Source organism: Trematomus bernacchii, unplaced genomic scaffold, assembly GCF_902827165.1.
Source record: "Trematomus bernacchii unplaced genomic scaffold, fTreBer1.1, whole genome shotgun sequence".
Taxonomy (NCBI): Eukaryota; Metazoa; Chordata; class Actinopteri; order Perciformes; family Nototheniidae; genus Trematomus; species Trematomus bernacchii.
Window position 1 is genome coordinate 3,450,917 of NW_022987685.1, and position 26,724 is coordinate 3,477,640.

At 42.9% G+C, this 26,724-nt stretch overlaps 1 protein-coding gene across 1 annotated transcript; it reads left to right on the forward strand.

Moving 5' to 3' along the window:
• adgra3 (adhesion G protein-coupled receptor A3) lies at positions 1-26,724 on the forward strand. Its single transcript, XM_034136636.1, is given in 20 exon segments — positions 1-209; positions 7,788-7,859; positions 13,234-13,305; positions 16,932-17,003; positions 17,111-17,182; positions 17,805-17,965; positions 19,021-19,234; positions 19,325-19,489; positions 20,014-20,215; positions 20,552-20,701; positions 21,234-21,392; positions 21,906-22,073; positions 22,161-22,368; positions 22,474-22,682; positions 22,845-22,969; positions 23,221-23,344; positions 23,799-23,944; positions 24,202-24,297; positions 24,983-25,163; positions 25,165-26,724. Coding segments are annotated over 20 exon segments (4,074 nt in total). The 3' UTR covers positions 26,434-26,724.

Sequence of the window (26,724 nt, forward strand, 5' to 3'; positions counted from 1 at the left end):
ATGAAGGTGGATGTATTGCGGTTGTTTGTGATTTTGCTGCTCGGTGGAGGCTGTGGAGGTTCGGCGGTATCATCTGATTGCAAATCATATGAAGAGCGCTCCAAAAGCGGGGGGAAGAGCCTGTCGTCCGACCGGAAAGTGGTGTGCAGCAACATGGAGCTCCATCAGGTGCTCCCCCCGGACTCCTTCCCCAACAGGACCGTCACCCTGTGAGTTTGCATCCATTTCACACGGTTAAAACACATTATTCTGCACCCTGTAACTGTTTCACACTGAACTAATGTCTGCAAGGTTTATTACTAAGGTAAAACAGCCAGAATCAGGTTTATGACCAGGTAGGTTTTTTGCTTTGGTGTAAAATGTTGAATATACAAACATATTTGGAGGTATGAGGTTGCAAAAAAGTGCCAAACATATGTATTAGAACTATTTTAAAGGTATTTAGGTCCTTGTTGCATTATTCTTTTCTCTATATGTTTTATACATTTGCAAAAGAACACATCTGTGTTGCTATCCTTCTCTTTTGGTGTGTTAAAATTGAGAACCATATTTAACTCCAAAAAGAGACAGAGGAGAAATGCATTCACAGAAAAGTAACTAAACCACTCGCACTAAACAAATAATCAGGCAAAGTCACCACCATAATCTTGTGTTTACTTGTAATGTGCATGAAGAAAGCATTACAAAAATCAGTAAACCAAAACAACTTATTAGTAGACAGAAAACACATTAAATCATTACCTATACCTATGATGTAGGTTGGGCTACGAGTGAGTCAAAAACAGACAAGATTCAAAGATGTTAATGTCGTATTCACAAAAGTCCATGTTAAATGTTGTTGTTGGCCATGAAAATGTGAATCCCTTGTAGGTAGACTGGCTGTTAGTTGTTCCCCAAATATGGTGTCTTCAAACAAGTTCATTTGGTGTCTCTACAGGAATTTGCACATGTATTTGTGATTATACTAAAACTACATAGTGGTCTTATTAGCTACATGTGTGTATAACTAACTTCCTTATCATCTATCTCTTTAGTTAAAGTAAGGAAAACATGATTTAATATGGCTTGACACATACACTCATTATATTTGTGTCTGCTCCTTGTCAGCCATAGATCATTCTCTCACAGCTGCATACTGTGATGGTGTAAATGTAAACCCTATGTAACAGTAACCGCCTGTCTTCCTGTACTGATTCTCTCACAGGCTGGAAGATATTTAGTGCTCACACAAGACACTTATGTTCTACCTCCTAGGCATTTTAATAGAGACCAGAGCTCATTAGCTTTTGAGTTAATCCTTGCGTTTTTTTCCACTTGGCTGAAATACACACTCTCGGCTGGGGTTAGATTTAGACTGTAGTACTTTGTTGACAGCACACCTCAGTATCATGGTGTTTTAACGATTTTTGAGCTGCCAAAGCATGCACAAATGCTGCTTTCAGCCCCTCAAAATGGAGATTTCCTCCTTTTCCTGCTTTTTTTATATCACATTTAAGGACATTATATGGACTTGGAGTAATTGTAATGGGCCTTTTGTGGGATTTTCTGACCAAACTGAAGAATAATAACAGAATAACTACCCTCTACAAACCAACCAAAAAAGACACAAATTCAAAGCTGTGCTTTGTGGTGGTGAGCCATGGGAAATCTGAGAATACCAGGGCAGGGTGCAAGAGTAGAAAAGCAAATAATGGACTCCGGGGAAGGAAAGGGAGAGGATTGGCTGCTAAGTTAAGTGAGCTTGCATGTTTTCACCCGTTTACCACAAACCACATGTGTATTACTTTGAAGCACTTTTCAAAGCAACAGGTTCAAATCTGCTTTCCAGACAAAATGGTTTTCAGTATTCAATACAATCAGAGAGACTTGCTTAAGTTGGATAACCCACAAGATAAATATTGTTTCTTGTCATGATTACACCATTGTGGCATTAAAACCCAGACACGTTGATTTGGAGGAATACCATGTATCTGATGTCTCAGCAGGGGACATTATTAAACTTTAAGGGTTACATTTACAGTCATCTTATCAGTAACTGGAGCCAACATAAAAATCCACATTAGCCGAGTGGGGTGGAGCTGAACAGCTGGCAGCCACTCAACTAAGTGTTTAGACCTGTCAGTAAAACAGACTATATACCTCTCTTTAGGACTAATGTTCCCTGTAAAACAAATTCTCTCTCTGAGTTCAGTATACTCAGTCTTTGCTTTTATAAAGAAGAGTATTAATCAGCCATTAGGAGTTTATTTCATAGCTTGTTCCTGTTGTAATGCCTCTCTATTCAGGAGCTGACTAAAATCTTAGCTTTGGCAGTTTCCCACCAACACATAAATGCAACACACTTCACACTGACTGTTATCAAGAGATCTTTGAAGGTCTGGCTCAAGCAAGTCTCTTTAAAATGAATAACCATACAATTCTTAAATGAATGGGACCATTAGCTGCCTAGACTGTAAGAACTTTCTTCCACTGAATTGGCTAAAATATGAAAAAAGGGATCTAATTGTTGGTAGCTCTTACATTTGATTACATTCCCCATTACCTTCCTCTTGACAGTCTGGAATAACTTTAGTATGCCCTTTTTAGATATTTATAGAATCTGAACTATTCTGATCTCTTTTAGCAGTGACGTGCTTTAACGTAATTTAGTTGTGACCGTGATGATGATCCTCATGATTTAGCATCGAGCTAAAGCGCTGTGATGTGGCCTCCAAAGAACAAGAAAGATGTAATTAAAAAGCCCGGACAGAAAGCAACTTCCAGGAATTCCTTTCTGTCTTTTCATTTAAACTTCTGGACATTTGTTTTCATTAATTGTAGGAAAACAACAGAACTGTCTTCCTCACAAATCCCTGTAGGCACGAGCAACAATGAAACGTCTTTTTATGTTGACTGCACAGTTTTTGGGTGGTAATTTATGGCCTTTAAGATCGTCCCTCTCAGTAGGTGTGGTGGTCCTTTTTTACAACCCTACACACACACACACACACACACACACACACACACACACACACACACACACACACAGTGTCTTTTGGTGGAGTTGACCGTGGCTGATGCACAGCTGGTCTGAACTGCAATGATCTGAAGGTCTCAGCTGCTGTCAGAGACTTTTCTCAAGTTTGAAAATGACAGACCATTTTGTTAAGCCTTAGCAGACCTCACCGTTTAGTTTTGCTCACTTAGTGTTAACGCATGAAATCCTCGCTGTGAATTCACTAAATCCGGTTTTCTTCTGGTCTTGTCTTCTCGACTGGTCTAATTTTAAACTCAGAGAAATTTGTCGCTACGAACATCCCTACAACAGACTGCTCAAATGCTTGGAGTTTTAATTCATATTTTTTTTTACTTCTACTACTTCATTTACATTTTAAAATCACTATACAAAAAAAAAATACTACTTCTGAACTTTACTCCTCAGTTTAGGTATCATGGTATTTCCCTAATGTGTTGAGTGGTAGCAGTATACCGTAGTTGCCTTGTTAAAATGTTCTTTTTCAATTTGTGTGTTGACACGCCTAGTTGCGAGTGTTGATTAAAGGCCTTACGAGAAACGGCCGTATAAGCTAGGTGTGATTAGAGACCCTTTCAATTCATCAACCCCCACCCCCCTTTGTACTTAAGATGTAAGGTTTTACTCTTCAGGGGTTTGGAATCTACTGAATATATATTTTAATCGGGCTTTACAGAGGAAGAAAAAAGAGATTTGAAGCACACTACTCTAGTCTTTAGTGAACTTATTGAACCACTGCTCTCACATGATGAGTCTTACCGTGTTCTTTATTTAACAATCTGTACATGAGCACAGTTAAGTAGCTATGGTTTTACCACACGTGAATGATTGCTGGTACAACTTATCCCTTAGATAGATAACATGTAGATATTCCGTACAGCTCTGCTCTGAATTCTTCTCTGTAGAGGAAAATGAGTGATGCATTCCCCACATTCGTGCTCTCCAAATGATACCGCATGCCAAAGTAATCCGAGAGGAAATGACACAAATGTGTTTACAGCTGGCCTGTCCTCTCATGTTAGTGTGCAGGCCTCGGCTAAAATACGAGGGCTCGAATTTAACCTTTGCCTCACATGGAGGTATAAATCAGGAGCCGTCTATATGGGTGTGTACATGAGTGTTTATTTCTGTTTATCTGATTTAAGTTTCAGCCTACACACATGCGGTGCAGACGGGAACTGACTATATTTAAGCTTTCTGCACTCACCCAGCTCATATGTCTTTACAGGTCTTGTTTAGTGTAATCAGGATCCTTTTCACATGAGCACCTGGGTTGGACAGTGCAAATAAGCGCACCTGGTTTAGCTTCTACAGAGCAGCACGGGATTATTGTCAGGAAGAAAGCAGGGATTTCCTCTCTTGTGCAGGGAAAAGCGTGCACAATGTGATGACACTTTGTAGTGAAGTATACGGTCCTGTTTCCCAGCCAACTGGCATTTAGGGTTACATGTTCCCACCTGGTTTCCTTTTGGATTTCAGATCTTAAGACGCAACGGTTAGGAATGCATGATCATTCCTTTCGTCAATCATCTCCTCCTGTGGTTGTTTACTTCACCATTAAAAGCCAGTACGTCATTCGGGGAGTCCTCGGTGCTTTGTGTAACTAGACGCCAGCGGTCATACCTGTCCTCAGAGGATTTGTTTTAGTTTTTTGCATTGCCCTAAAGGAATGTTCCTGTATTTTCGTAGTAGTGGCCCGCACATTTAGTCAGTCCACAGCCTTACATTTGGCAGACTTGTGGAGATTTGACTTTGCCAGGTCGAGTCAAGACTCATATAATCCCGGACAAACATTTGAATTTAGTGCGGAGACATGAGGTAAGGCTGTGTAATGCCTCCTCGCCTGACTGTGTTAAGTCTGCTGCTCATCTGCTTTTATCCTGCTGTTTGCATGGTGGATCATTGTTCTATTCAGCCAGAGTGTGCTCTATTGGCTCGTTGAAAGAGGATATTGCAAAGCCTACAGGAATGAAGGGGCAATAACAGCTTGTATGACAAGTTACCTTTTTTACCTTGCGCCACGCAAATGAATCTCTTTTAAAGAACTTAATATTAGCTTTTATACATGGAATACAAACATCCACTACAGAGTTGGTGCACATTCTCAAAATAAATCCAAATACCGCAGCAGAATCTTTGGATTATTAATGGAACAAGAAAGTGTTGGATAACCACAGGAATGACTTTGGCGAGTTGCAGCACCTCAGCCAGTGGACTCTTTTTCCACCTGAACTGAGGCCCACTTTTCCATCCACCACAGAGGAGGTCACTCTAGAAGGGGTTTTATGAGCTCAATCTGAAACTTATTTGAAAACCTGTTGAAGGGTTACAGCTCTCCGCTTGGGAGTTCTTTGTCTAAAAGCCTCCCTATGCATAAAGAACGTGTTGAGAGAGCACCAGTTGGATTTGTCTCTAAAGTGCTGTGCGCCTGTGAGGAGTTGGTGTTATGGCTGGCCATTTTTCCTCCTACTTAGTGTTTTTTCTGAAGTGAAAAAGAAACATATTTACTCATTGGAAGGAAAGATGAGATTTAGGCCAACGGCTTTATTAATATGTCTCTATTACTCAAAATAAATATTTGGGTTTCTGGACACAGCTTTACAATAAATGTTGTTGGGATTTATAGCTTCTGTATCAGGAGACAGGACGTGAGGTTTGGTAGGATCCCCTTGCAGCTTGTTCCTGGCCGGTGCTTTAGCAGGTCTTATCTATGCATCAAGATAAGAGACTCCTCCAGGGTTCGAGGCCTAGTCTGAAGAAATTCCTTTTACAGTTCTTCAGTCTGAGACTTCAGGCTGACGTCCAGAGACAGTGAAAGGAAGCAGATGGCTGGATACACGTCCTGAGGGCGGGGTAGAGTTGTTAAATGACCGCAATCCATACCATTTTGACACTTTGTTATGTATATTGCTTGTATAGTCGGCTGCAATATTTCTTTCTGTGAAAAAACTCAATTTTGCATGCCAAGCAATTTATTGAGGTCACACTCCTGTCAGGAGGAAGAGGGAGGGACAACAGCTAGTGTGGGAGGGAGGGAGAGAGGGAGGGGAGAGCCGGAAAGAAGGCAGGGATTGAAGGAGAGCTCATGACTCTCTGGAGAACTTTCTGTCACAGCTATATTTTGACGACCTGTAGAGTCACAAGGCTTGAAATGTGTATTTATGCAGCCAGACTCCCCAACCATTCCCAAGACATGTTGTTTAAAGATCATAATGTGTTCTGTAAACCTAATTATATAACTTTCCATGTTTGTGCTGTTTGTAACGTCCAAAAACGTACAGTCACTTTAGGTAAAGGCTTATTTTTGTCAAATGTCTTGATGAATTCCTATCACCAAGTTGTTATAATGTAGCTGTTTTCTTGTCCTCTTTGTACCTCTGAAAATTGTCTTATGGTGTCGTATAAAAAGAGGGATTGTCAGGCTAAAGATTACAGATATGATGCAAAGGGGGTTATCTGCCTCAGGTCATTTCTGTTTTGCGGCACTTGGAAGTTGCTTCATCTCTTTCAGATCCTTAAACTGTAGGTTTGCAATGTAATTATACTGCAGTATAATTTCATCGTTACGTTTTCTGAGCATAAAGGGTCAAACCATAGAGAGTTTTGAATGCCGCACATACCGTAAAGGAAAACATGAGATTAGACTGCATAAATACATTCAAATTCAACTGAAAGAGTCACTATGTTAATTTGTCTCGTACATCAGTTGCCAACACTCATTATAAGCTTCCCTGAACTGCAGTTTATGTTGTGCGAGAGGTTTCCGTGCTCTCCTTATATTATGTGGAGTGCCACATTCCTTATTTTTCACACAGGCCTCCTGGTAAAAGCATCCCATTGGTATGCAAACTATTCTTCAATATAAATGAGACTTCTGTAACCTTAATCTTGGGAGGCCCAGCGTCTCTGCCTATATCATCAGATCATGTGTACACAGGCAGTGATAGAATTTGCAGCCTTGTACAACGCCCGTGTTTTTAACATCTGCCATTTCGGCATTGAGGAAGCCTGCAGAGCACCGGGCGGGGAAACACAGGAACCGTTTGTGTGCACACTCTCTCAGAGGGGCAGCGAGCCAAGCTGCAAATCTCCAATGAGCCTGCGCTGTCCAACCCTGTAATAAAACAACCCCTCAACACCCCGTAATGACTCCAATATGGCCCCGGGTTGTGGGTGCAGCTAGCATGTATGTCACCTACCACATCCCCTCCCAGCTGGCCAGAAACATACGCTAACCACAAGTCGCTGCACTGGGTTTCTGCAGGGACTTAACAGTGCTATTGATTCTCCAAATCCTCTGGGAGTAGTTTGTGGAGAAAGCCGGCAACTCTCGGGAAACTCGGGCACAGAAAGTGGAGCTTTTACTTTGCAGCTTGGTATGCAGCAAATCAGTTTGTGCTGAATAAACCGGATCATAAAATCTAGGTTTATTACCCAGGAAGAAAGCAATCAAGAACTCACACTTGTACTTGATGTTTTGCAGTGATAACGATTAAAACAATGACTGATTTTGTTCGATAACAGGATGTGTACTTGTTGCATGTTTTGAAGGGTTGCCTCAGGTTACCTCTTATTTTGCAAGCAACAGGCGGAAACACAAAATACAGTACAATTAAAATGTTTTAAACAATAATACAGTGTTATTTTGCAAAATTAAAATTATCGGATCAAAGATATGATATAAAAGACAACAGAATGGACGTAATACGTAATAACTTCATTCACATGTATTGTTTTCTCTTCTTTGAGTTTGAACATATTTTTCTCTCCACAGAATTCTGAACAACAACAAGATTCAAGAACTCCGAAATGGATCCTTCTTTGGATTGTCCACATTGGAGAAATTGTAAGTATAAAAACCATAAATGTATTGTTTTCCAGTTTGTGGTGCCTCAGCTTTTGACATTGTTGACTTAGGATTTAGTCAAATAATAGCCTTCGCTTTAATAAGTGATGTTTTCCATCGCTCACAGCCGATATTAGGGTTGAAGTCAAGCTCGGGCTTGTGGAGTAAAGAGGTTTATAAAACACACAGTGGCCTCATGCCAGTGGAACATGCAGGTCATAGAGAATGAGAAGGCAGCCGCACAGCACTTAGCCTCGGTGAAGACTATCAGTGTATGGAGGAAGATTGGAGATGGAACTAGAAAAGGCTAATTATAGGAGCAGCCCCGAGTGATGGCTGTTGTCTGCCTGGTGACACACTATCAACACACAGCTGCTGGTTATTCTGGGGACGGGGCCACTTTCTAATAGAGGAGTAACATATAGGATACATTTATACTAGTCTTCTAACACAGGGTGTAAAGTATCAGGGCCTCATTACAGAATAAATGTCCTTGCTACTTATTAACTCAAGTTCCCAAAAGGACTGTCTTCCTATTACAGATGCTATTTCTAAAATCATGGTTGTGTCATATTCTATGTCAGACTCCCTATCTTAAATGTATGACTGTAAGTTAGATTTGGCACTCGTTCTGTCTTTCTTGCATCTCTGTTTAAAATGTACATATAGGCAACTTTAGACGAGCAAGCCATGATCAGAATACGTTATTTATTCTCGGGGGTAAAATAAGGTTTCATGACAGTTGCTCAAATTTAAAAAATGAACTAAAAAGATAAAATGTCCACACAAAAAATAAATGTATATAAACATACGAGATTAGTAGTAGTAGTACAATTTGCAACAAAAATAAAATGGATATCAATTTCTACATTATCAACAGCTCTTGCCTAGCTAGCTTGCTTGCTAACATGGATGAAAACATTTGCTAAATCCTGTACTAAGATACAATTTTTTTGTAAACTGCAGTTAGGAGACATGTTTCTGTTATACCAAATTCCCAAGTGTCATTCCAAACATGAGATAAGACAAGACTTCAGACTTCCAGACCCCTGTAATATATCTGGAAGGAAAACCTTTTATTTTTCTAGATAAAGACTTTTATTAGCATAGTCCTTTCTGTCCCTTGAACAGCGGAAAGCTGTCCTCCATGTCATGTGACCCTGTTTTTCGGAGATAGGAATGTCATTACTGGTGTTTCCTTCCTACAGAGATCTCATGAAAATGGCTGTGGGCCTGCACATATGGGCTGTGTGTGATTTATCACTGTGGAATGGCTTCATGCAGATAAAATAACCAGACCATTAATGGCCCTGCTTTTACCCAAGGCTACACTAACACATGACTGCATTGATATGGAATTCTAAGAGCATGTTCCCCCCTGTTCTACTCTCTATGGTTGAAAAGACCTGAAATATACAAGGGTATGAGATTATATCAGCCACATTTAGCCTTTGTATCATTTCAGAAAAAAGATTTAGGTTTAAATATGCTCCCAATCATCGTATTTGCAAATATAGTTAATCACCGATACCGATGAATTTTCTTCTTTACATAACGTCCTGTTTTTCTGGACCCAACTCTTTTATATGGTGGTCTTCATTTAATTGAATTTGAATGACTAAAGTTTAATAATCCATCCATCTGCATAGCTTGTTTATATATTTGCTGCAGACAATCCCCCACTGAATCGAATGTTTTTAGAGCTCAGACAGACTAGATTAACATGAGGCTGTGTGTTCGTGTCAGAAAAAAACCCTGCTTTGATCCCTCTCCACTCAGTAAGCCCTTCAGGCACCTATGTGTGTTCTTTCTGTGAATGGCCAGTGGATTTGGTTGTAAACTCGGCCGTTGCATCATTCCACAGACAAGTTTACCTCCAAAGAGCAGCTTCCTTTTGTGTCAGAGACCCCGCCCTCAGCCAATGAGGCGAGATCACTTGATGGCTGTCCGGCTTTTGTCATTGTAATGAAGCCAAGCCGAGGCCAGAGGTGTCTGCAGTACGAATCCCAAACACACTGAATCCAGAAGCTTCTCCCTCCCTCCTTCAATCACACTCCCCTTTCCTCCTCAATGAGCTGAGGCTCTCCATCTTGCCTCCCACCCCTTCTTCCTCCAGCTTTTCCCCCTCCTTATTCCACAAAGAAACTCTCCCTCATTTGGCCCTCCTGTATGCAGCCGGCTTTGAGTCCAGAGAGGGGAGAGAATTGATTTTGCCTCTCCGGCACTCTGCGTGAAATTGCAAAGTAACTGTGGAGACCGCTGTGTTTTGTCGGGGGCCAAAAGGTGCCCCTGCTTGGAAATAAGCCACACAGAATCCCCATTATTACTCTGCTCATAGAAATAGCAGCCAGGCTAGGCGACCGTCACATGCTAATTCCCCTCTTAATCCGCTGCTGTGGAGGAATGCTCATTGTGGAAAACAGAGCAGGAGAACGGCTCCAGTGTGCCCTGTTTCCTGAAGAGTTGTTTATTCATGACTTGTGGAAGGAAGTATGGTAGCATGTTGCGCATAAATATAAAGATAGTTTGAAATGGATACTGCAATTCTGCTTTTAGTTAGTTCACATCTGTAGGGAGGACACTGTTAACAAAGCTTGACTTGTTCAATCAGTGTTAATAAAGCAAGACTGTGTTTAAAATGCAATATTATTTAAACAAATGACAATTGAAGTCATATAATACAGTTTTAAAGAATAGGAACCAGGTTAAAAGTCATTATTTAATCAATCTTTGGGTGATGGGAGAACTGGTGTGTTTTTTAGGCAGTTGTAAACCTGTTAACATTTGACTATATTAAAGTGGACCTATCATGCTATATTTAAATGATATATTGTAGGGCCATACCTATATAAGGTATATTTCTACGTTTTCTTTTTCAAAATACCAAAGAGATCATGCATTTTAGCCATGCCTCATTTCGCTCTATTTTGCTCTCCTCCACCCTGTCTTTGCATGCGCTGCAGCTGACCACGCCCCCCTGCAAAGGAGGGGGCCGAGTTACGAGCGTCGTGTTACCATGCTGTTACCATGCCACGGCAACCTCTCATTCCCCTGATAGGTCAGCTCCTCCGTCCTGACATCAGAGAAATGTTCAAATCTGGATCAGTCTGTATCCGATCCGTTGCAGCCCCGTTTTTAGAGATTTGGGTATGGAGGAAAAGAGAGGGTTGTGTTTTCTGACACTTGGTGAGTTCCCTGGAACACCGGGGACACATTCATGTATAAAAGACGTACAAATATAGGTGCATGATAGGTCCCCTTTAAGTTATAATATATTTAAAGGCATGAAAGTAAATATTTCGATTTTTAATATGTTGTCAGTATTCAAATAACGCCCATTTGGAAATGTGCTTTGATTTTGTGGTGAGTTGGTACAGTAGACTGGGAGATTTTTATTTGTTATATATATAATTGTTAACCTATAACCATCTGCCACTTTTTGCAACTGGAAACCTCCATAGGTTCTCCATAACCCTCCACCAGAAATGATGCCAAAACAAACATAATGCCCATTCATCTTTACTCTGTCACATGTGTTTTAGTTTTATCCTGAAAAGCTCCTTTGAAAGATTGCTTGTGTGCCCGTAGAAATGTGAGCAGCTGTGAAACCGCCCTTTGGTTGAGGAACATTTCTGAAACATTCTGCCAGCTATTTCACTTTGAGCCCACTGATAAAACCTGGCTGCATGTTTCCCTGGCCCATAGCTTTAAAAAGGTGCCAGGTCATGTGTGGTCGGCGCTCTCTGGAATCTCTACTTCTGTTATGGATGATTAAGCACAGGCTGGTTTGCTCTAACTCCACATATTTCATCCACAAGTGTTTCAATATCAGAGCTGCAGTGTGTGTGGCTAGTTTGACTGTATGTGAAGACCACCTGCAGGTTTCACTGTGTATCTCTGTGTTTTATTTGAAGTACAGGCAACAGATAAACATTAAGTACACAGTAGTATGATGAGATGACAATACCAGCTCACACACAAAATAATAATAATTGTAATATTAAATAAAGAAAGACAAAACGGCTAGGATGCCTTCGACATTTCGTATAAAAGAAAACAAGAACACACAAGATATGCAGATACATATTTCTTCTTTAAAGCTTATTTTGGTCCCATTTCTTGAATGAATTGTGGCAATATTTTTTCCAAGATAAATTGGCTTTTATTATTTTTTTTTAGAAAGCTTGTATTAACATATCTTTTGATTTAGCTTTAAAAACAAGCATTTTACCAAACAGAAAAAGTATATTCGTAAACTGATTTATTCACATGTCCTTCTTATTAATGCAACCTTTAAACAACGCAACTTTATTTTAAGTTAACTTAACTTTATTAAAATGATCGAGATTGGGATCATTATTTTGTGCCAGTAACTTTCTGAACTTGAAAATCAGAGCTCATGCTGTTTGTGTGTTGCTTTCCTTTTGATTCTTAACAACTTGAACTCCAAGCAAAAGTGTACATGAAAGTAAATGAACTTTAAATAATTGCACTGAACACGGCGGTCTCTCCTTCGCTCTGAAGGTCATGTAAGGATGTTTTTGATATCCCCGTCCTGCCTTCTCATTATTCTCTCAACACCCCCTGCTCACATCAAAAGCTTTATCAAGCAGCGTGCTTTTTGTATGGGACTTATCTATGGCCACCTCCCCACCTTCAGATGACGGCTCCACCACATGAAACGGGCAGAGTTACCCAGAGGCCTTTGTGCTGCTTCAGGTGGCGAGTGTAATGAGTGACTGTGCAGGTGAGGCTGCAGGAATGTGTGACCGCGAGCCTTTGAACCTCAGAGAGCTGAGCACCGTCAGTGATGCAGCTGGGGAGGGTCAGTGGGTGAGGGTGAGGGTGATGGTGAGGGTGGAGATGAGGGTGGTCTGATTGTATAAAAAAGAAATATGTGTAAATAGTTGATATTCTCCACTGTAAACATATTATTTTGAGGTGTCGTGTTGCTGTTATAATTACTGGGATTGCCAAGAGTTGGTGTAAAGATAGTAATCCAAGTCTTTCCTTCGCACTTTCACTTGTTGCCATGTTGATGCTTGCATGAAATGTCAGTCTCTGGTTTTTATGTAATTTAGAATATTTAAGTATCAGACTGCATGTTACTGAACCCCTGCCTGCTCATATTTCCTTGTCTCATGCATCCTATAACCTGACATTTTTGCAGGGTTGCAAATAATGATTGTTTTACTCATCAGTGAGATACCAATCATTTCCTCTAATAATCGTTTATGGTACAAATGTCCGTAAATTGTCTTTAAAAAATGCTCCTCACAAGTTCCCAACGCCAATTTCCAGATCTCTGAATATTAACAGCAGATACATTTTCAGCTGTTTGATTTACTCGTGAAATGTTCTCTTTTCCCCACAGGGACCTGCGGAGTAACATGATCAGTCGCATTGAGCCTGGAGCTTTCCTCGGACTGCCGGCACTCAAAAGACTGTGAGTGGTGGAGCTGTGTCTTTTCTGCAAGTGTTTCTGTGCTCTACATTCACACATTTAGCCCCTCTGGGATTTCACTGAGGTGTTCTTTTAATATTGCAACCAAATGAGCGAAACTCCAGCTTTTTAAAGTGAGTGCTTGCTTTAATTATTTGCTATGTAAGAATAGAGGCTTATGAATAGTGTGAGTGAAGAGACGCCTCAGATTATTTGTCATCTTTCATTTACATTTTGTGCCGTTTTCTTCCGATTCAGTCAAACTTTACATCATAACGTTTAATTAAGTGTGTGGCTGTATTTATTATTATTACATTTATTCTGGCGTCTCTCAGCTTTCACACAATCCTATATTGTGTTTAAAGCAGCTGTTGTTTTGTGTCCATCAATGCAAAGAGCTGTGTGTTTTCTAACTGGAGTGTATCCAGTGTCCATAAGGGAGCAGGGTCCAGCGGCGGTCTATTTTCTATTTGCTTGTTGCCTCTGGGCCGCTGCCAGGGACCACTGCATGAGGCCCTCCGTACTTTCACACACACCACAGGAGGAGAAGCAGGCGGATATATAAAGCTGTGTGTCTATGAATGTCATGTGACGTTGATTCTGATATGCCCTGTCCTTCTGGGACGTGGTGTGTAAGAGTGGGAGGTCAGAGTGTTTCAGTTGTGTGTTTTTCTTTCTGTTTGTGTGCATGAGAGAGAGTGAGAGTGCAGCATGAATTGGAATCACCCGACAGCTCCCGGCGGCTGCCAACACAAACCGAGCCTGGCTGCTGCTGTGGAGCAATGAGAGCTAGACAGGAAGGCGGTCAGCCCCCCACCCCCATCCTCCTCACTGCATATTCAGGCCTGCCTATATGTCTTCTGCATATTAAGCTTTCCATAAAGACTTTCCTCATCACCACAGAGTGATCTGTAGCCTCACATGGATGATGTTTGTTCCAGTTTGGTTTCGCCTCAGGGTAACAAAGTTTAATTGGCCCCTCCGCCCGCCTCAGTTAATTTCAAAGGGTGGTTGTCACTCACTGGAGTGAAAAGGAGGGAGAAAAGAGGAGACTAGTGAAGGAGAGGATGAGGTAGTGCTGCTGGACCATGGGAATGTCAACACTGAAGCCAGACATCAAAGCTTGGCATCCGCCGTTACACATCACAGTAGCGCTCGCCAGATTTGGAAAACGGGAGTTGAGCTAATTATCAGAAAGGAGGTTTTCTTTGTTACATTTACTAAGGTTGGGATTCTCCAGAGGCTCCATGATACGATGTAATTACTGTAGGATCTTTGCATTTAAACATTTTGAGAGTATTGGGATATCATATATTTATAAATGTTGCAATATATGACCTTTTCTTTAAACAGCAAATTATGCCAATAGACTCCCAATGAGCTGCCAATTGCGTAAACAAAAGCAAAACTTAGCACCATCTTGTGGACTAAAAAAGCCCTTTCTTACTAAAAAGTTGGATTTGTTATTTGTATTTAGTAGTTTATATAATAAAAGATTGATACATGGCATTGCTAAAATATCAAAAGCATCGTAATAATATGCTGTATTGATTTTTCTCCCCCCATTCCTATCATTAACTTTACTTTAAGCACACGCTTCCCCACGTTTCTTTTGTCCCTATCTTTGTATCTTTGACTGCAGCCGGTGTTTGATTTCCCTCCATCTGTGTGGCTGCCCCCCCCCCCCCCCCACCCCCCCTCAGTGTGGCCTAATTAGATTTCTTCTCAATTCAAGACGTGCCATTTGGAGCGGCTTTTCCTCTCATGTGTTCAAAGAGCAGGGCTGTTTAAAGAGAAGGCGGCAGAAGTAGAAGAAAGAGATAATAAGTTCAACATTTCAGACCAAACACTCAGATATTAACTTTTGCACAATGTTGCGTTTTAATTGAAATGTTTAAATCTTTAATTTGAGTGAAAATAACTCCGATACGGTAAAAGAGAGTAATAACAGTAGTCTCCCCCTTGTCTTCAGTCCCTTGTTGTAACTCTAGAAGTTGAGTCCAGGTGATAAAGGGAGATGAAAGTCTGCCTTCAGCTCCCCTCCCCCCCCCCCTCCCTCCCTCCACCCTGGTTTATCCTTCCCCTGACACACAATGCCCACACAAATTGGCAAGCCTGTAAAAGAAGCCTTTTCTCTTTCCTTCCAAGTGGAACTAATAACCTCACACAGTAAAATCCCCAGCTGGTACCTGAAGCACCAACACCAATAATTACAGAAACACTCGGATGTTAGCGTATGCCTGACAGACATTTTCCAGGTTTGTGTGGGGATCACATTCCTCCAGCACCCCCAGGACACTGTTCAGCTGGTGGGCTGAGGTAATGTCTTCTCCCAGGCTCTTGTTTCGTCACAATGATTGGATCACTCACAGGAGAATATGTGAAGCTGCGCTGACTTTGAACCTTTGAGTTGCTGTGACTGGTTTCTTTAGATGTTATCTCTCTGGGAAGACAAAGAGCACCTATCCTTCTTGTTCTGTATAAGCCAGGGGTGTCCAAACTGTTTTCACTGAGGGCCACATACAGAAAAACATACAAAGGGCTGGGCCCCTCACTAGAGGTGAGGTATACTGCCTCATAGGTTAAATTATAATTCAGCAAAATCAATCAAATGTAGGTAAAGGATGCTTTCTACTTGAATATACATCCCTTAATACAGAAGCCTCAGATTTCTTATAATAAGGGGAAATATGAAGGGTCTATTTAAAGCTTGTTATGGAAATAAAGCAAAGATTTGTTAGAACATGTTCTCAGCTCTAATTGACTGAATGTCTTTGAATAGTGGGCGTATTAACATATGAAAACCACTGTGTAATATAGGCTCACATATATGTTTAAGAAGTACAATATAAGACAAACACGATTTTCAGGTGGTGGGCCATATACCGTTATACTTTAAGAATTTGCTGAGGGCCAATTAGAAATGGACAACGGGCAGCATTTGGCCCCCGGGCCGTAGTTTGGACACCCCCTGGTATAAGCATTGTCTTACAGACGTTCACATTTTAAGGTATATGTGCTTCAGAGAACGGTGTGCTAAAGTTTCCAGGAGCCTGCAGTGAAAATGTCCTCTCTGCAGATCCTTCGCATTGAGTGTAATTCACAGCGGCAGGATCAGTATTTTCCGTGTTCGCTCCTGGACTCGCCTTTGATTCCTCCAGAAAAGGCGTCGGCATTCTCAGACACTTCCATCTGATGTTTGCCGGAGACATCGTGTCAGATCACATCCACAAGGAGAAACACACACTTTTCTTTCTGACGCTTTTGACGTTAATCAAAGGCGATTAATCCTCTGCCTCAGATGTGTAGTTTTCCCCCGGAGGCCCACACAGACACGTTATCTGAAATCACCTTGAACGTTGTTAACCTGTCAGCTGGATATTTGGGCTCTTTGCCTCAACCTGTCCCCGTTTCACTTTTTTTCTCCCCTCAAAAACCCTGCTACGCTTTAACTCGGCAACGCCATTATTTCTCTGTTTATCCATTCTTCTCATATGGCTTATCTTGTTGGAAAACATTCCCAGCCTTTTACTCATAGATGGTGTTTCAAACAAGTGTAGCTGTCATCTTGTGTTTATGCTGAAAAGTGGAACTTATTAACCAAAAACTTTGTTTTCTGTGTACTACAGGGACTTGTCCAACAACAGCATCGGCTGTCTCAACGTGGACATCTTCAAGGGCCTCACCAATCTGATCAGACTGTAAGTCCACAGTATTGTTATGAATATATTAGTGTGTGCTAAAACATGAATTTATATAACCATGTCTTTGTCATCAACCTGGATGAATAATCTCTATTTTCTTGCAGAAACCTTTCAGGAAACATCTTTTCCTCCTTGGCTCAGGGGACCTTTGACAGCTTGGTGTCTCTGAAGTCACTGTAAGTATGAAATGAATACAGATGCATTAATAAACCACTGATTGAAACTGTCTGGATGTCAGCTGATCATATTTCCATTTGCTTGCCAGTCAAATGAACACACAGGCTGTGTTCCAAATAGAAATGTTGCACCCGTTTCCTTCTGGCAACGTAAAACATGTCGATTGGATTTGTTTATTTCCAGTAACGGTGGACTTTTTTTAATTTTGAGATTTGTTTGAGTGATAGAAAGTATTTTTTTTCTTGGAGCAGTTTTAGAGAAAATGCAAGCTTTTAAATAGCCAATGATTTGTTTGGAACACATTTATTTTTTTTCCACTAAATAAAAGTTAGAATTTGTTTTGGGTATGCTGTAAATCATTGTTCTTCGGAAAATCATTATAAATGGGTCAGACGTAAAAAAAAAAAATGAACATGCAAAACATCAATAACGGATACAAAATGAACAAATCAATTCTTAAATAATAAGTATTAAAGGCATTAAATATGGCAGCAAGGTGGAGGTTTTCCATCAGGCAGAACTCTGTTGGTCTTTTAACTTGATATTTGTTGGTTCCCCAACACTTAACATGTCTTGTTTCTGTGTGTGTGTGTGTGTGTGTGTGTGTGTGTGTGTCCACAGGGAGTTCCAGACGCCGTTCCTGCTGTGTGACTGCAACCTGACGTGGCTGCTGCGCTGGATCAAAGACAGGAACATGGTGGTGAAGAACACAAAGTGCTCCTTCCCTCAGTCTCTGCAGGGCCAGCTCATCACCTCCATCAAGCCCGAGCTGCTCACCTGTGGTAGGGACACACACCCGAACACACACACACACAGATTTGACCCAGCTGAAAGATGTCATCCTAAAATAGCAGCACACTCTGATACCGAGCCATTAGTCATTCCAGGGACACTCTCTGATGTGTCTTTTGTCCCGTCTCAGACGTTTTGAAATGTTGAAATAAGTCATGTTGAGTCGTGACACAGATTGTGGTGTCAAACGGTGGCCTGCCTCTTTAATTTCTCTATTTTGGTATCAAGAGAGGCTGCTGGTGTTGGGGGAGCGGGGGCTTGTGCAGTGACAGGAGATAAGAGAAGGGCCGGGCCAGTGTTTGTACTTGCTCATGTCTTATCTGTGAGGCCTTCATCACGGTGAGGGATTATGAAATACAGGGAACAGGTTTAGCAGGAGCCGTGGCCTCACATAAATGAAAAATTACCCAGAATTCAAGGCACTGTTTTGTTTTTGACACTAAAAGGAGAGTATGTCCAGAGCAGGGTTATTATGGTCATCTAAAACTAAAACTAAAACTGGGCTTGTGTAAGCACGAAAGAGGACACAAGTTGACTACCATAAGTTTTAAACTGTATGGCCATTCAAACTTCAGAGACATAAAACCTGGCCCTAACACAAATCTAACTAGCGCTAAGTATATGGGACTAAAACTTAATGATAACATTAAACTAATGTAAAACAAGCAAACACATTGGAAATATTCTTTGGAGCATTGAATGAAAAAACAAGGACACCAATCTGGGTCTGCATGGTAAACTGATACTTGTGCCGGCTATAAACATGTCCACAGTAAAAACAGAGGCACCACCTGGCGTGTCCTAAAAAAACACCTGCCTAATATGAGATTCTTATATCAACATATGTACAAAGTCTACTGTTTGAATATACACATGTATGTATATATTAATCGAGAGGAACTGGATCAAATGTTACAAATCAAATCTAATTGAACCTGAAGGGGAATGGAATAAAAAATACTTTGAGCCAACTAACTTAGCTTTTGATGAATGAAGCCCTCAATCTTTTTCTAACTTGACTCTTATTCTCTCCTGGTTTCCCCAGACGCCCCCCTGGAGCTGCCCTCCTTCCAGCTGACTCCCTCCCAGCGCCAGGTGGTGTTTCAGGGGGACAGCCTTCCCTTCCAGTGCCAGGCCTCCTTCGTGGCCGAGGACATGCAGGTGCTGTGGTACCAGAACGGCCGCATGGTCAAACAAGACGCCGCGCAGGGCATCTTCATCGAGAAGCACATGGTGCAGAACTGCTCTCTCATCGCCAGGTACGGCAGCGTCTGTAGTCTCTGGCATTTTACGAGGAAATGGGACAAAATGGTTATCTCAAATATTTCTAATTTCTTGTTTCCCCTCAGTGCGTTGACCATCTCCAACATCCAGCCGGGGTTCACTGGGAACTGGGAATGCCGGGTCAGGACGAGCAGAGGCAACACCACCAGGACGGTCCACATCGTGGTGCTGGAGAGTTCTGCAGAGTACTGCGCTCCTGAACGCATCTCCAACAACAAGGGAGAGTTCAAGTGAGTTTCCCCCGACATGGAGTATACAACAAGCAGAACAGAGCTACTGACTTATACTTAAGTTTGTTGGATACATTAAAATCTGAGGATATGTTTTCTAAAAGAGGCATTGTTACTGAGTTTAAGCTGGTCAAGTAATTAAAAAGTGATACAATTTAATTACAATTTTCTTTCAAAAAAAGTAACACAATGTTTTTGAGTATGCTTAGAAAAGGTCAGACGTTTAAAAAAAATCTCAAATCAGTGCATCTGCAATAAGAAATATGTTGCTTTTAACACGCAGGCATCAATGTGTGTTTGTCAGTTAATCTAAAATGAAAATGCCATCTAAACTGGTAAATATGCAGTTTAACTTTTTTAGATAGCTATGTGGCGCCCTCTTGTGGTAAAGCATAGACATTACTTCAGGGCTTTAGCCATAATGAGAACATGATTCTGTTGATCTTATTACACAATGTCAGTAAAACATAGGGACGCTTCATATACAGGTTGATGGAACCATGTTTTTCCTCTGCTCCCTGCAGGTGGCCTCGCACTCTGGCGGGGATCAGAGCGTACCTGCCCTGCAACAGACTGCCGTCGAGCGCCGGAACGTACTCGGGCAGCTCGGGTGAGGAGCAGAAAGCGTGGAGATACTGCGACCACAAAGGGCTGTGGACGGAGGAGGACTACTCCCGCTGCCAGTTCCAGAAAGACGTCACCAGATTTCTGTTCGTCATCAACCAGGTCTGTGTCTGAGAAACTGTTATTTTCAGTTTTGATCAAAATGAATTCACTAGATTCAAACAGTTCAAATAATCTACAAAGCATAACATTCAGAATCTGGTTTACATGCTTTACTTTAAAATATAATCAAATCTTTAAAGAAAGGAATATCTTAAGAATCAAGAATAGGGCAAACTAATCTATTCTCTATCTATCCAGTCCATTTGTTTGTTTTTATTTGTATGCTTTTTATATATTTAAAATAGTTTCTCATCGTTTCTGTTTGTCCCTTTTTTTCCTAATAGAGAAGATTAGTTATTTGATAGTGAACTCTCCCTCTCTGTGTCTTGTGTCCAGATGCCTCTGAATGAGAGTAACGTGGTTGCCCGGGCTCGCCGCCTGCTCGTCTACACCGTCGAGGCCGCCAACTTCTCCGACAAGATGGACATCATCTTCGTGGCGGACATGATCGAGAAGTTTGGCAAGTTTGTCGAGAAGTTTAAAGATGTGAGTGCTGCTCTTAACTTTTTTTTTTCATGAGCTTATGTTCAGAATGTGAAGCTTGTCCTTGTTCAAAGATAAATAGATGAATGCTCAGCAGCTGTTTCTTATCATGTTTAATGAGAAGTGTTGTCACGACTTGGGCACAGCTGTAGGCCGGCAAAAGGAACAGTTTTCAAAGTGAAGCCGCTCCGAGCACTAAAAAGCAGTTTCAAAGTTTGACGCTTCTATGCTTAAAATGTGTTTCTAATCGTCACCTAGCGACTCAAGTCACCCCCTAAGTCAACACCGCATGTGTTTATGGCCGTTTGATACAAACAAGATGCTGAACATGTTCGAATCTTATGTCTTTTTAGAAAAGCTGCTCCTGAAGGAAACATTTAAAAAAATACAACCTTACAAAGCAGGTCCATGTTAAGCACAGGAGCTATTTTAAATGACGACAATACTCATTTGAATATGGTATGACTCATAAATGACATTTCACGTCAACAACCAATGTTCATTCCCTCATGTAAAAAAATGTTCCCTCTCTCAGCTGGGTGAGGTGATGATCAGCATGGCCTCCAACCTGATGCTGGCTGATGAGCGAGTGCTGTGGATGGCTCAGCGTGAAGCCTCAGCGTGTTCTCGCATCATCGCCTGCCTGCAGAAGATCGCCGTCTACCGCCTGGCCACGGCACAGGCCTTCTCCCTGGTTAGTCCTAATCTCTGCCTTTTAGCTTTAGATGTATACATGAGCAAGACCCCTAAACTGAAAAACATGCAACACATGTCTCTGTGTCTTTGGATCAGTCTCTCTTTGTAGTTTTTAAATGTATTTTCTTTATCTTTTGTATCTCTTTACAGTTGTATGTCTTTCTTTGCTTTGTGATCGTTTGCATGTCCATATGTTTGTTTCTTTGTATCTTTGTAGTCATTATGTGTCTCATTGTAGTCAAAACGGCAGCTACAAATTCTGTTTAATGAGGAAGAAGAGAGGCTATCTGTCTTTCTGTCTTTAAATGAAATGTTATTTGGCTTCAGTATGCTGTGCAGCTGTAATCTGAAGGGAAAAGTGTATATATATATATATATATCTGGTCGGCAGATACTCAATAATAAAGACTGCCTGCATTGTGCAATTTAAGTAGGACCTGTATGTCATGTCGCACTATTAAAATGTAGTTGTAAAATCCTTAGTCAAATGTTGTGGTTGTTATCCTTCCAGACCTCCCCCAACATCGCGCTGGAGGCTCACGCTGTCAGGGCGGCCGACTGGAACGGGATGACCTGCATGTTGTTCCAGAGGCCGAGCCCGGAGCGCTCGCCGGGGGGGGATCGCCAGCTCACCTTCAAATGCAACACCACCAGCTCCTTCTCCAGCATCCTGCACAAGGTCAGCTCCATCAAGAATAAAATCCTTTGATGTTTAACATAACAACCGAGTAAGAATCTAACCGTTTCATGTTTGTTGTCCCTGTAGAGCACCATAGTGGAGGCCTCCCTGCAGCTTCCTCAGGCCCTCTTCACCCCCGCTGCGCTCCCCGGGCACCCTGAGGACACCGTCTACAAGCTCCACCTCCTGGCCTTCCGCAACGGCAAGTTCTTCCCCTCCACCAGCAACTCCTCCCAGCTAGCTGACGGGGGGAAGAGGAGGAGTGTGGCCACCCCCGTCATCATGGCCAAGATTGGTGAGTAATCTGACAAATTATAATTCAAATCATTTTTTCCCACAGCACACAACAACTTGACATCAGTTCTTTTTGCATCAGTTCTGATTACCTGTTTCCCATCAGACGGCATGTCCCTGCGTGTCCTGAGGTCTCCCGTGAACATCACCCTGCGGCGGTTTGCCCGCGGCTCAGACGCCGTGTCCGCCTGCTGGAACTTCAGCCTGGTGGGGGGGCAGGGAGGGTGGCAGAGCGACGGCTGCCGCATCCTGGATCATCACGACAACTTCACCACCATATCCTGCAACTCTCTGGGAAACTACGCCCTGCTGATGGTGGGTTGCTCTTTGTTGTATGACAATGACAGCAATCTTTGTCCGTGTATCAGCATTGGACAGTTTGTAGTTGTCTTTTTAAGCATTATAATATAACCTGTAGTGTCTTGGAGTGCCAATATTACCTAAACCTGAGGATGTATCCCCTCCTCTGTCATGCAGGACCTCAGCAGTGTGGAGTTTTTCTCTCCCAGCATCCGGCCCCTGCACCCTGTCATCTACGCCACAACCATCATACTCCTGATCTGCCTGCTCACCATTACCATCAGCTACATCTACCATCACAGGTGAGACCTCATCGTGTGTGTCTGTCATTAATTGGTTGTCCTTTTATATTGAAACCCTGCAGGGTTTGGCTTTGGAGAGATTTTCTGCGACCATTTTTTCATTTTATTCATTTACCAATGCACGAGACGAATGCATTTTAACTTCTCATTGGTTGTCATATTCAGGTTATTGTAAAATATATTGTCTACATGAACAGGTGTCACATCCGTAATAAAGAAATGCTAACTGTGTTTTGTTTCTCTGACCCCAGGTCTGTCCGTGTGAGCCGCAAGTTTTGGCACATGCTGGTCAACCTCTGCTTCCACATCTGCCTCACCTACGGGGTCTTTGTCGGGGGAATAAATCAGACGCGTTATGCAAGCGTGTGCCAGGCAGTGAGTATACTCCTCTAACACAAAAAAGAACTAGTGCCTTTGGCTAAGTTCACTCTGCTCATAAAAAAGTTGTGGAAACTCAGTAAAAGATGCATCGAAGGGTACAGTAGATAGTTTCCATGTCCGGGGGTGATCCCTTATGGTTCGAAACACATTACTTATTCAGTGTTCATTGCACCAAGTACCTGGATGAAAGATTTTTTAGCAGAGAACGTTTTGTTTATTTATGTAATCCCCTCTGGCATACAGATATCTCACAAATAGATTTTTCAGCTCAGGCTGGTAATGACACGCTCAATAGGAAATAGCTCAATGATCATCGTGCCATTTTAAAATACTGACGCACTGCCCATCATTCTTACTTTTATTGGGGAAATGTAACTACAGCTGCATTCTGACAATGGAGAATAATTGCATTTATCTCCATTAAATCTTATGTTTATATTTATGCTAGGTTGGGATCTTGCTGCATTACTCCACTCTGGCCACCGCTCTGTGGGTGGGGGTGACGGCACGCAACATTTACAAACAGGTGACCCGAAAGGCCAAGCGCTACGAAGAGCTGGACGAACCTCCACCACCACCACGGCCAATGCTGAGGTACGAGACATTACAGATAGGTGGACAAAGTTAACAACTAGGTTTTATTATCAGATTACTTATAAGCTCCTCCACATGTCAGCCTTAATGTATTTTATTGTGCAATTATATGTCAGGTTTATTTTCTCTTGCTCTGAAGTGGTCCTGTTTTTTTTGTTGGTGAATCTGCCACACGGTGTCAGTGTAGAGACTGTCCAGTAATGCTGTCGTCCTCCAAACACAATGACTAACTAACCAATCTCTGTGCTCTCGTATAGGTTCTACTTAATCGGTGGAGGGATACCCATCATTGTCTGTGGAATCACTGCAGCAGCAAACATCAAGAACTACGGCAGCCGGACCAATGCCCAATAGTAAGTAGTCCCTGTATGAAAAGCAATTAATGATCCTTCATGTTTGTGCTCCTGCGATGTTTCAAATGAAGCCTCCAGGCCCACGAGATGTTTTACACTCTCCTCAGGAGGATCTGGCTTTAGTTATCGACCGGCCAGGCTGCGTTGCTTTGGTAAATAATGGATATTTTTATAAGGGTATGAAAAGTTTATTCCCTGATGTTCTGATTATGGAGGCCTATTAATGGTAATGTGAATCCAAGCATCAACAACTGCTGCAAGTTTACAGCGCTCCTACAGAAGCAGCTGTTTACATGTTTAGTGATGGTGGATGACTAATTGAGAAATCTGCAGCCGTATCTGTCTGAAGTCTTTGGAGTTTAATTAATTTCTTTCAATTAAGACAAATCCAGCCTGGGTTATTAAATGTAATGGGACAGTGGCTGTAAAAAACACCACGCAAAAGTTTTACAAAGAGTTTGAGAAGTAAATAATGATGGTGGCAGATTAAGATGAGGAGATGTGGTATTGTTTTAATGAGCACTGTCGGCAAGTTGACTTTTAAGAGGTGCTGTATAACATTTAATAACTATTAAATACATACTACAACCTTCCACCAAGTTCCACATAAAACTCTCAAAGAGTATCAAACGCCACACCTATTGTCTTCCTGAATGAAATGTCTGATTGTCCGTCTCCTCTCTAGTTGCTGGATGGCCTGGGAGCCCAGTATCGGGGCTTTTTACGGCCCCGTGGGATTCATCATCTTCGTGGACTGCATGTACTTCCTCAGCATCCTCCTGCAGCTGCGCCGCCACCCTGAGCGCCGCTACGAGTTCAAGGAGCTGACGGACGAGCAGCAGCACCTGGCTCTAGTCCACAGCGAGGGGGGGGGCCGATGCTCCCAGCAGCCACTGCCACCCCCTCACTCTGCAGCTGCAGCCTGAGGGATCCTCCTCTGTGGGCTCCGCTCCACACTCGGTGCCGCTGTCGGCGCTGGAGAACGAGCACACCTTCGCCGCTCAGCTGATGGGGGCGGTGGGGGCGCTGGGGCTGTACGCCGCCCTCTGGGTGTTCGGGGCCATGGCCGTCTCGCAGGAGCACCCCTTCGACTTGGCCTTCACCTGCCTCTACGGGGTGGCTGCGCTGGCTCTGGGGGCCTTCATGGTGGCCCATCACTGTGTCAACAGACAGGATATGAGGCGCTACTGGTCCCAGGCCTGTTGCTCGGGGAGACGGGCCTACTCTGCCCAGGAGGACGTGCTCCTGCCTCAGCCGGGCGTAGCCATGACGTCGACAGCAGGGTCAGCGAGCAAAGCAGACGGGGAGTCGACGCGGTGCGGCCAGAGCAGCGCAGACTCCTCTTACACCAATAAAAGTGCCCCCAGCGTGCGTAACTCCGCCCACGGCAGCAAGCTGACCAATCTGCACGCAGAGGCGGCGCAGTGCAAGACCGCCTCGGCACCTGTGACCGCCAACGGTGCAGCTGTTTTAGACAACAGCCTGACGGAACATTCTATAGACAATGAAATAAAAATGCACGTGGCTCCGCTGGAGGTGCTGTTCCGCCCGATGAACATCAACAACAATCCGGTGGCGCTTCCCAACGGACACGTGGGCAGGCATCACAAAAACAGAGCGCGGGCGCACAGGGCCAGCCGGCTGACGGTCCTGCGGGAGTACGCCTATGACGTGCCCACCAGCGTGGAGGGCAGCGTGCAGAGCGCCAATCACAGGCGCCACCATCATTACGACGTAGCGGCGCGCAACAGTCGCCGCGCGGCCTACATGGCGTACAGGGAGCGCCACCAGAGCCAGCAGCAGCACGACAGCAGCGACAGCGCCAGCCTGCCGCGCCGCCCCCGCCACGCAGACAAGGGAGGGGGCGGCGGCACGCTGGGGAACGGGACGGTGGTGACGGTGGAGACGGAGCAGGTCGCTGCTGATGCTGCTGCGGGGTCCGACGCCAGTAAAGACTCTGACCCTGTCCCGCAGCCCGACACTGAACTAGAGACACAGCCCAAATCTTACGGGCTGAACCTCATCACTCAGAACGGTGGAACACTCAAAGAAAACGGACAGCTTGTGCCTTTACTAACCACAGAGAGTGCAGCCAGTATAAAGACCGGCCTGTGGAAACATGAAACTACTGTGTAGCGACAGTTTCCGTACCCAAAGACTGCATCGCCTTTAAACTGTGAAATGCTTTTGTTTTTTTCTATTGTACATTTATTTTATCAAATCATTACTGCCACTGAACTATCTCTGTAGATATGTTTTTTTTGTAAATGGTCTATTTTTATAACTTTAATCCAAACCTTGTTGTGCCATTCTAAGAGTTGTGTAATTGAAACTGCATACCCTTACCCCCGGGGATTTATTTTCCATTTAATAGTTTGCCCCAACAATAATAAAACAAAAGTGTTGTACACCTAATTGAACGTTTTT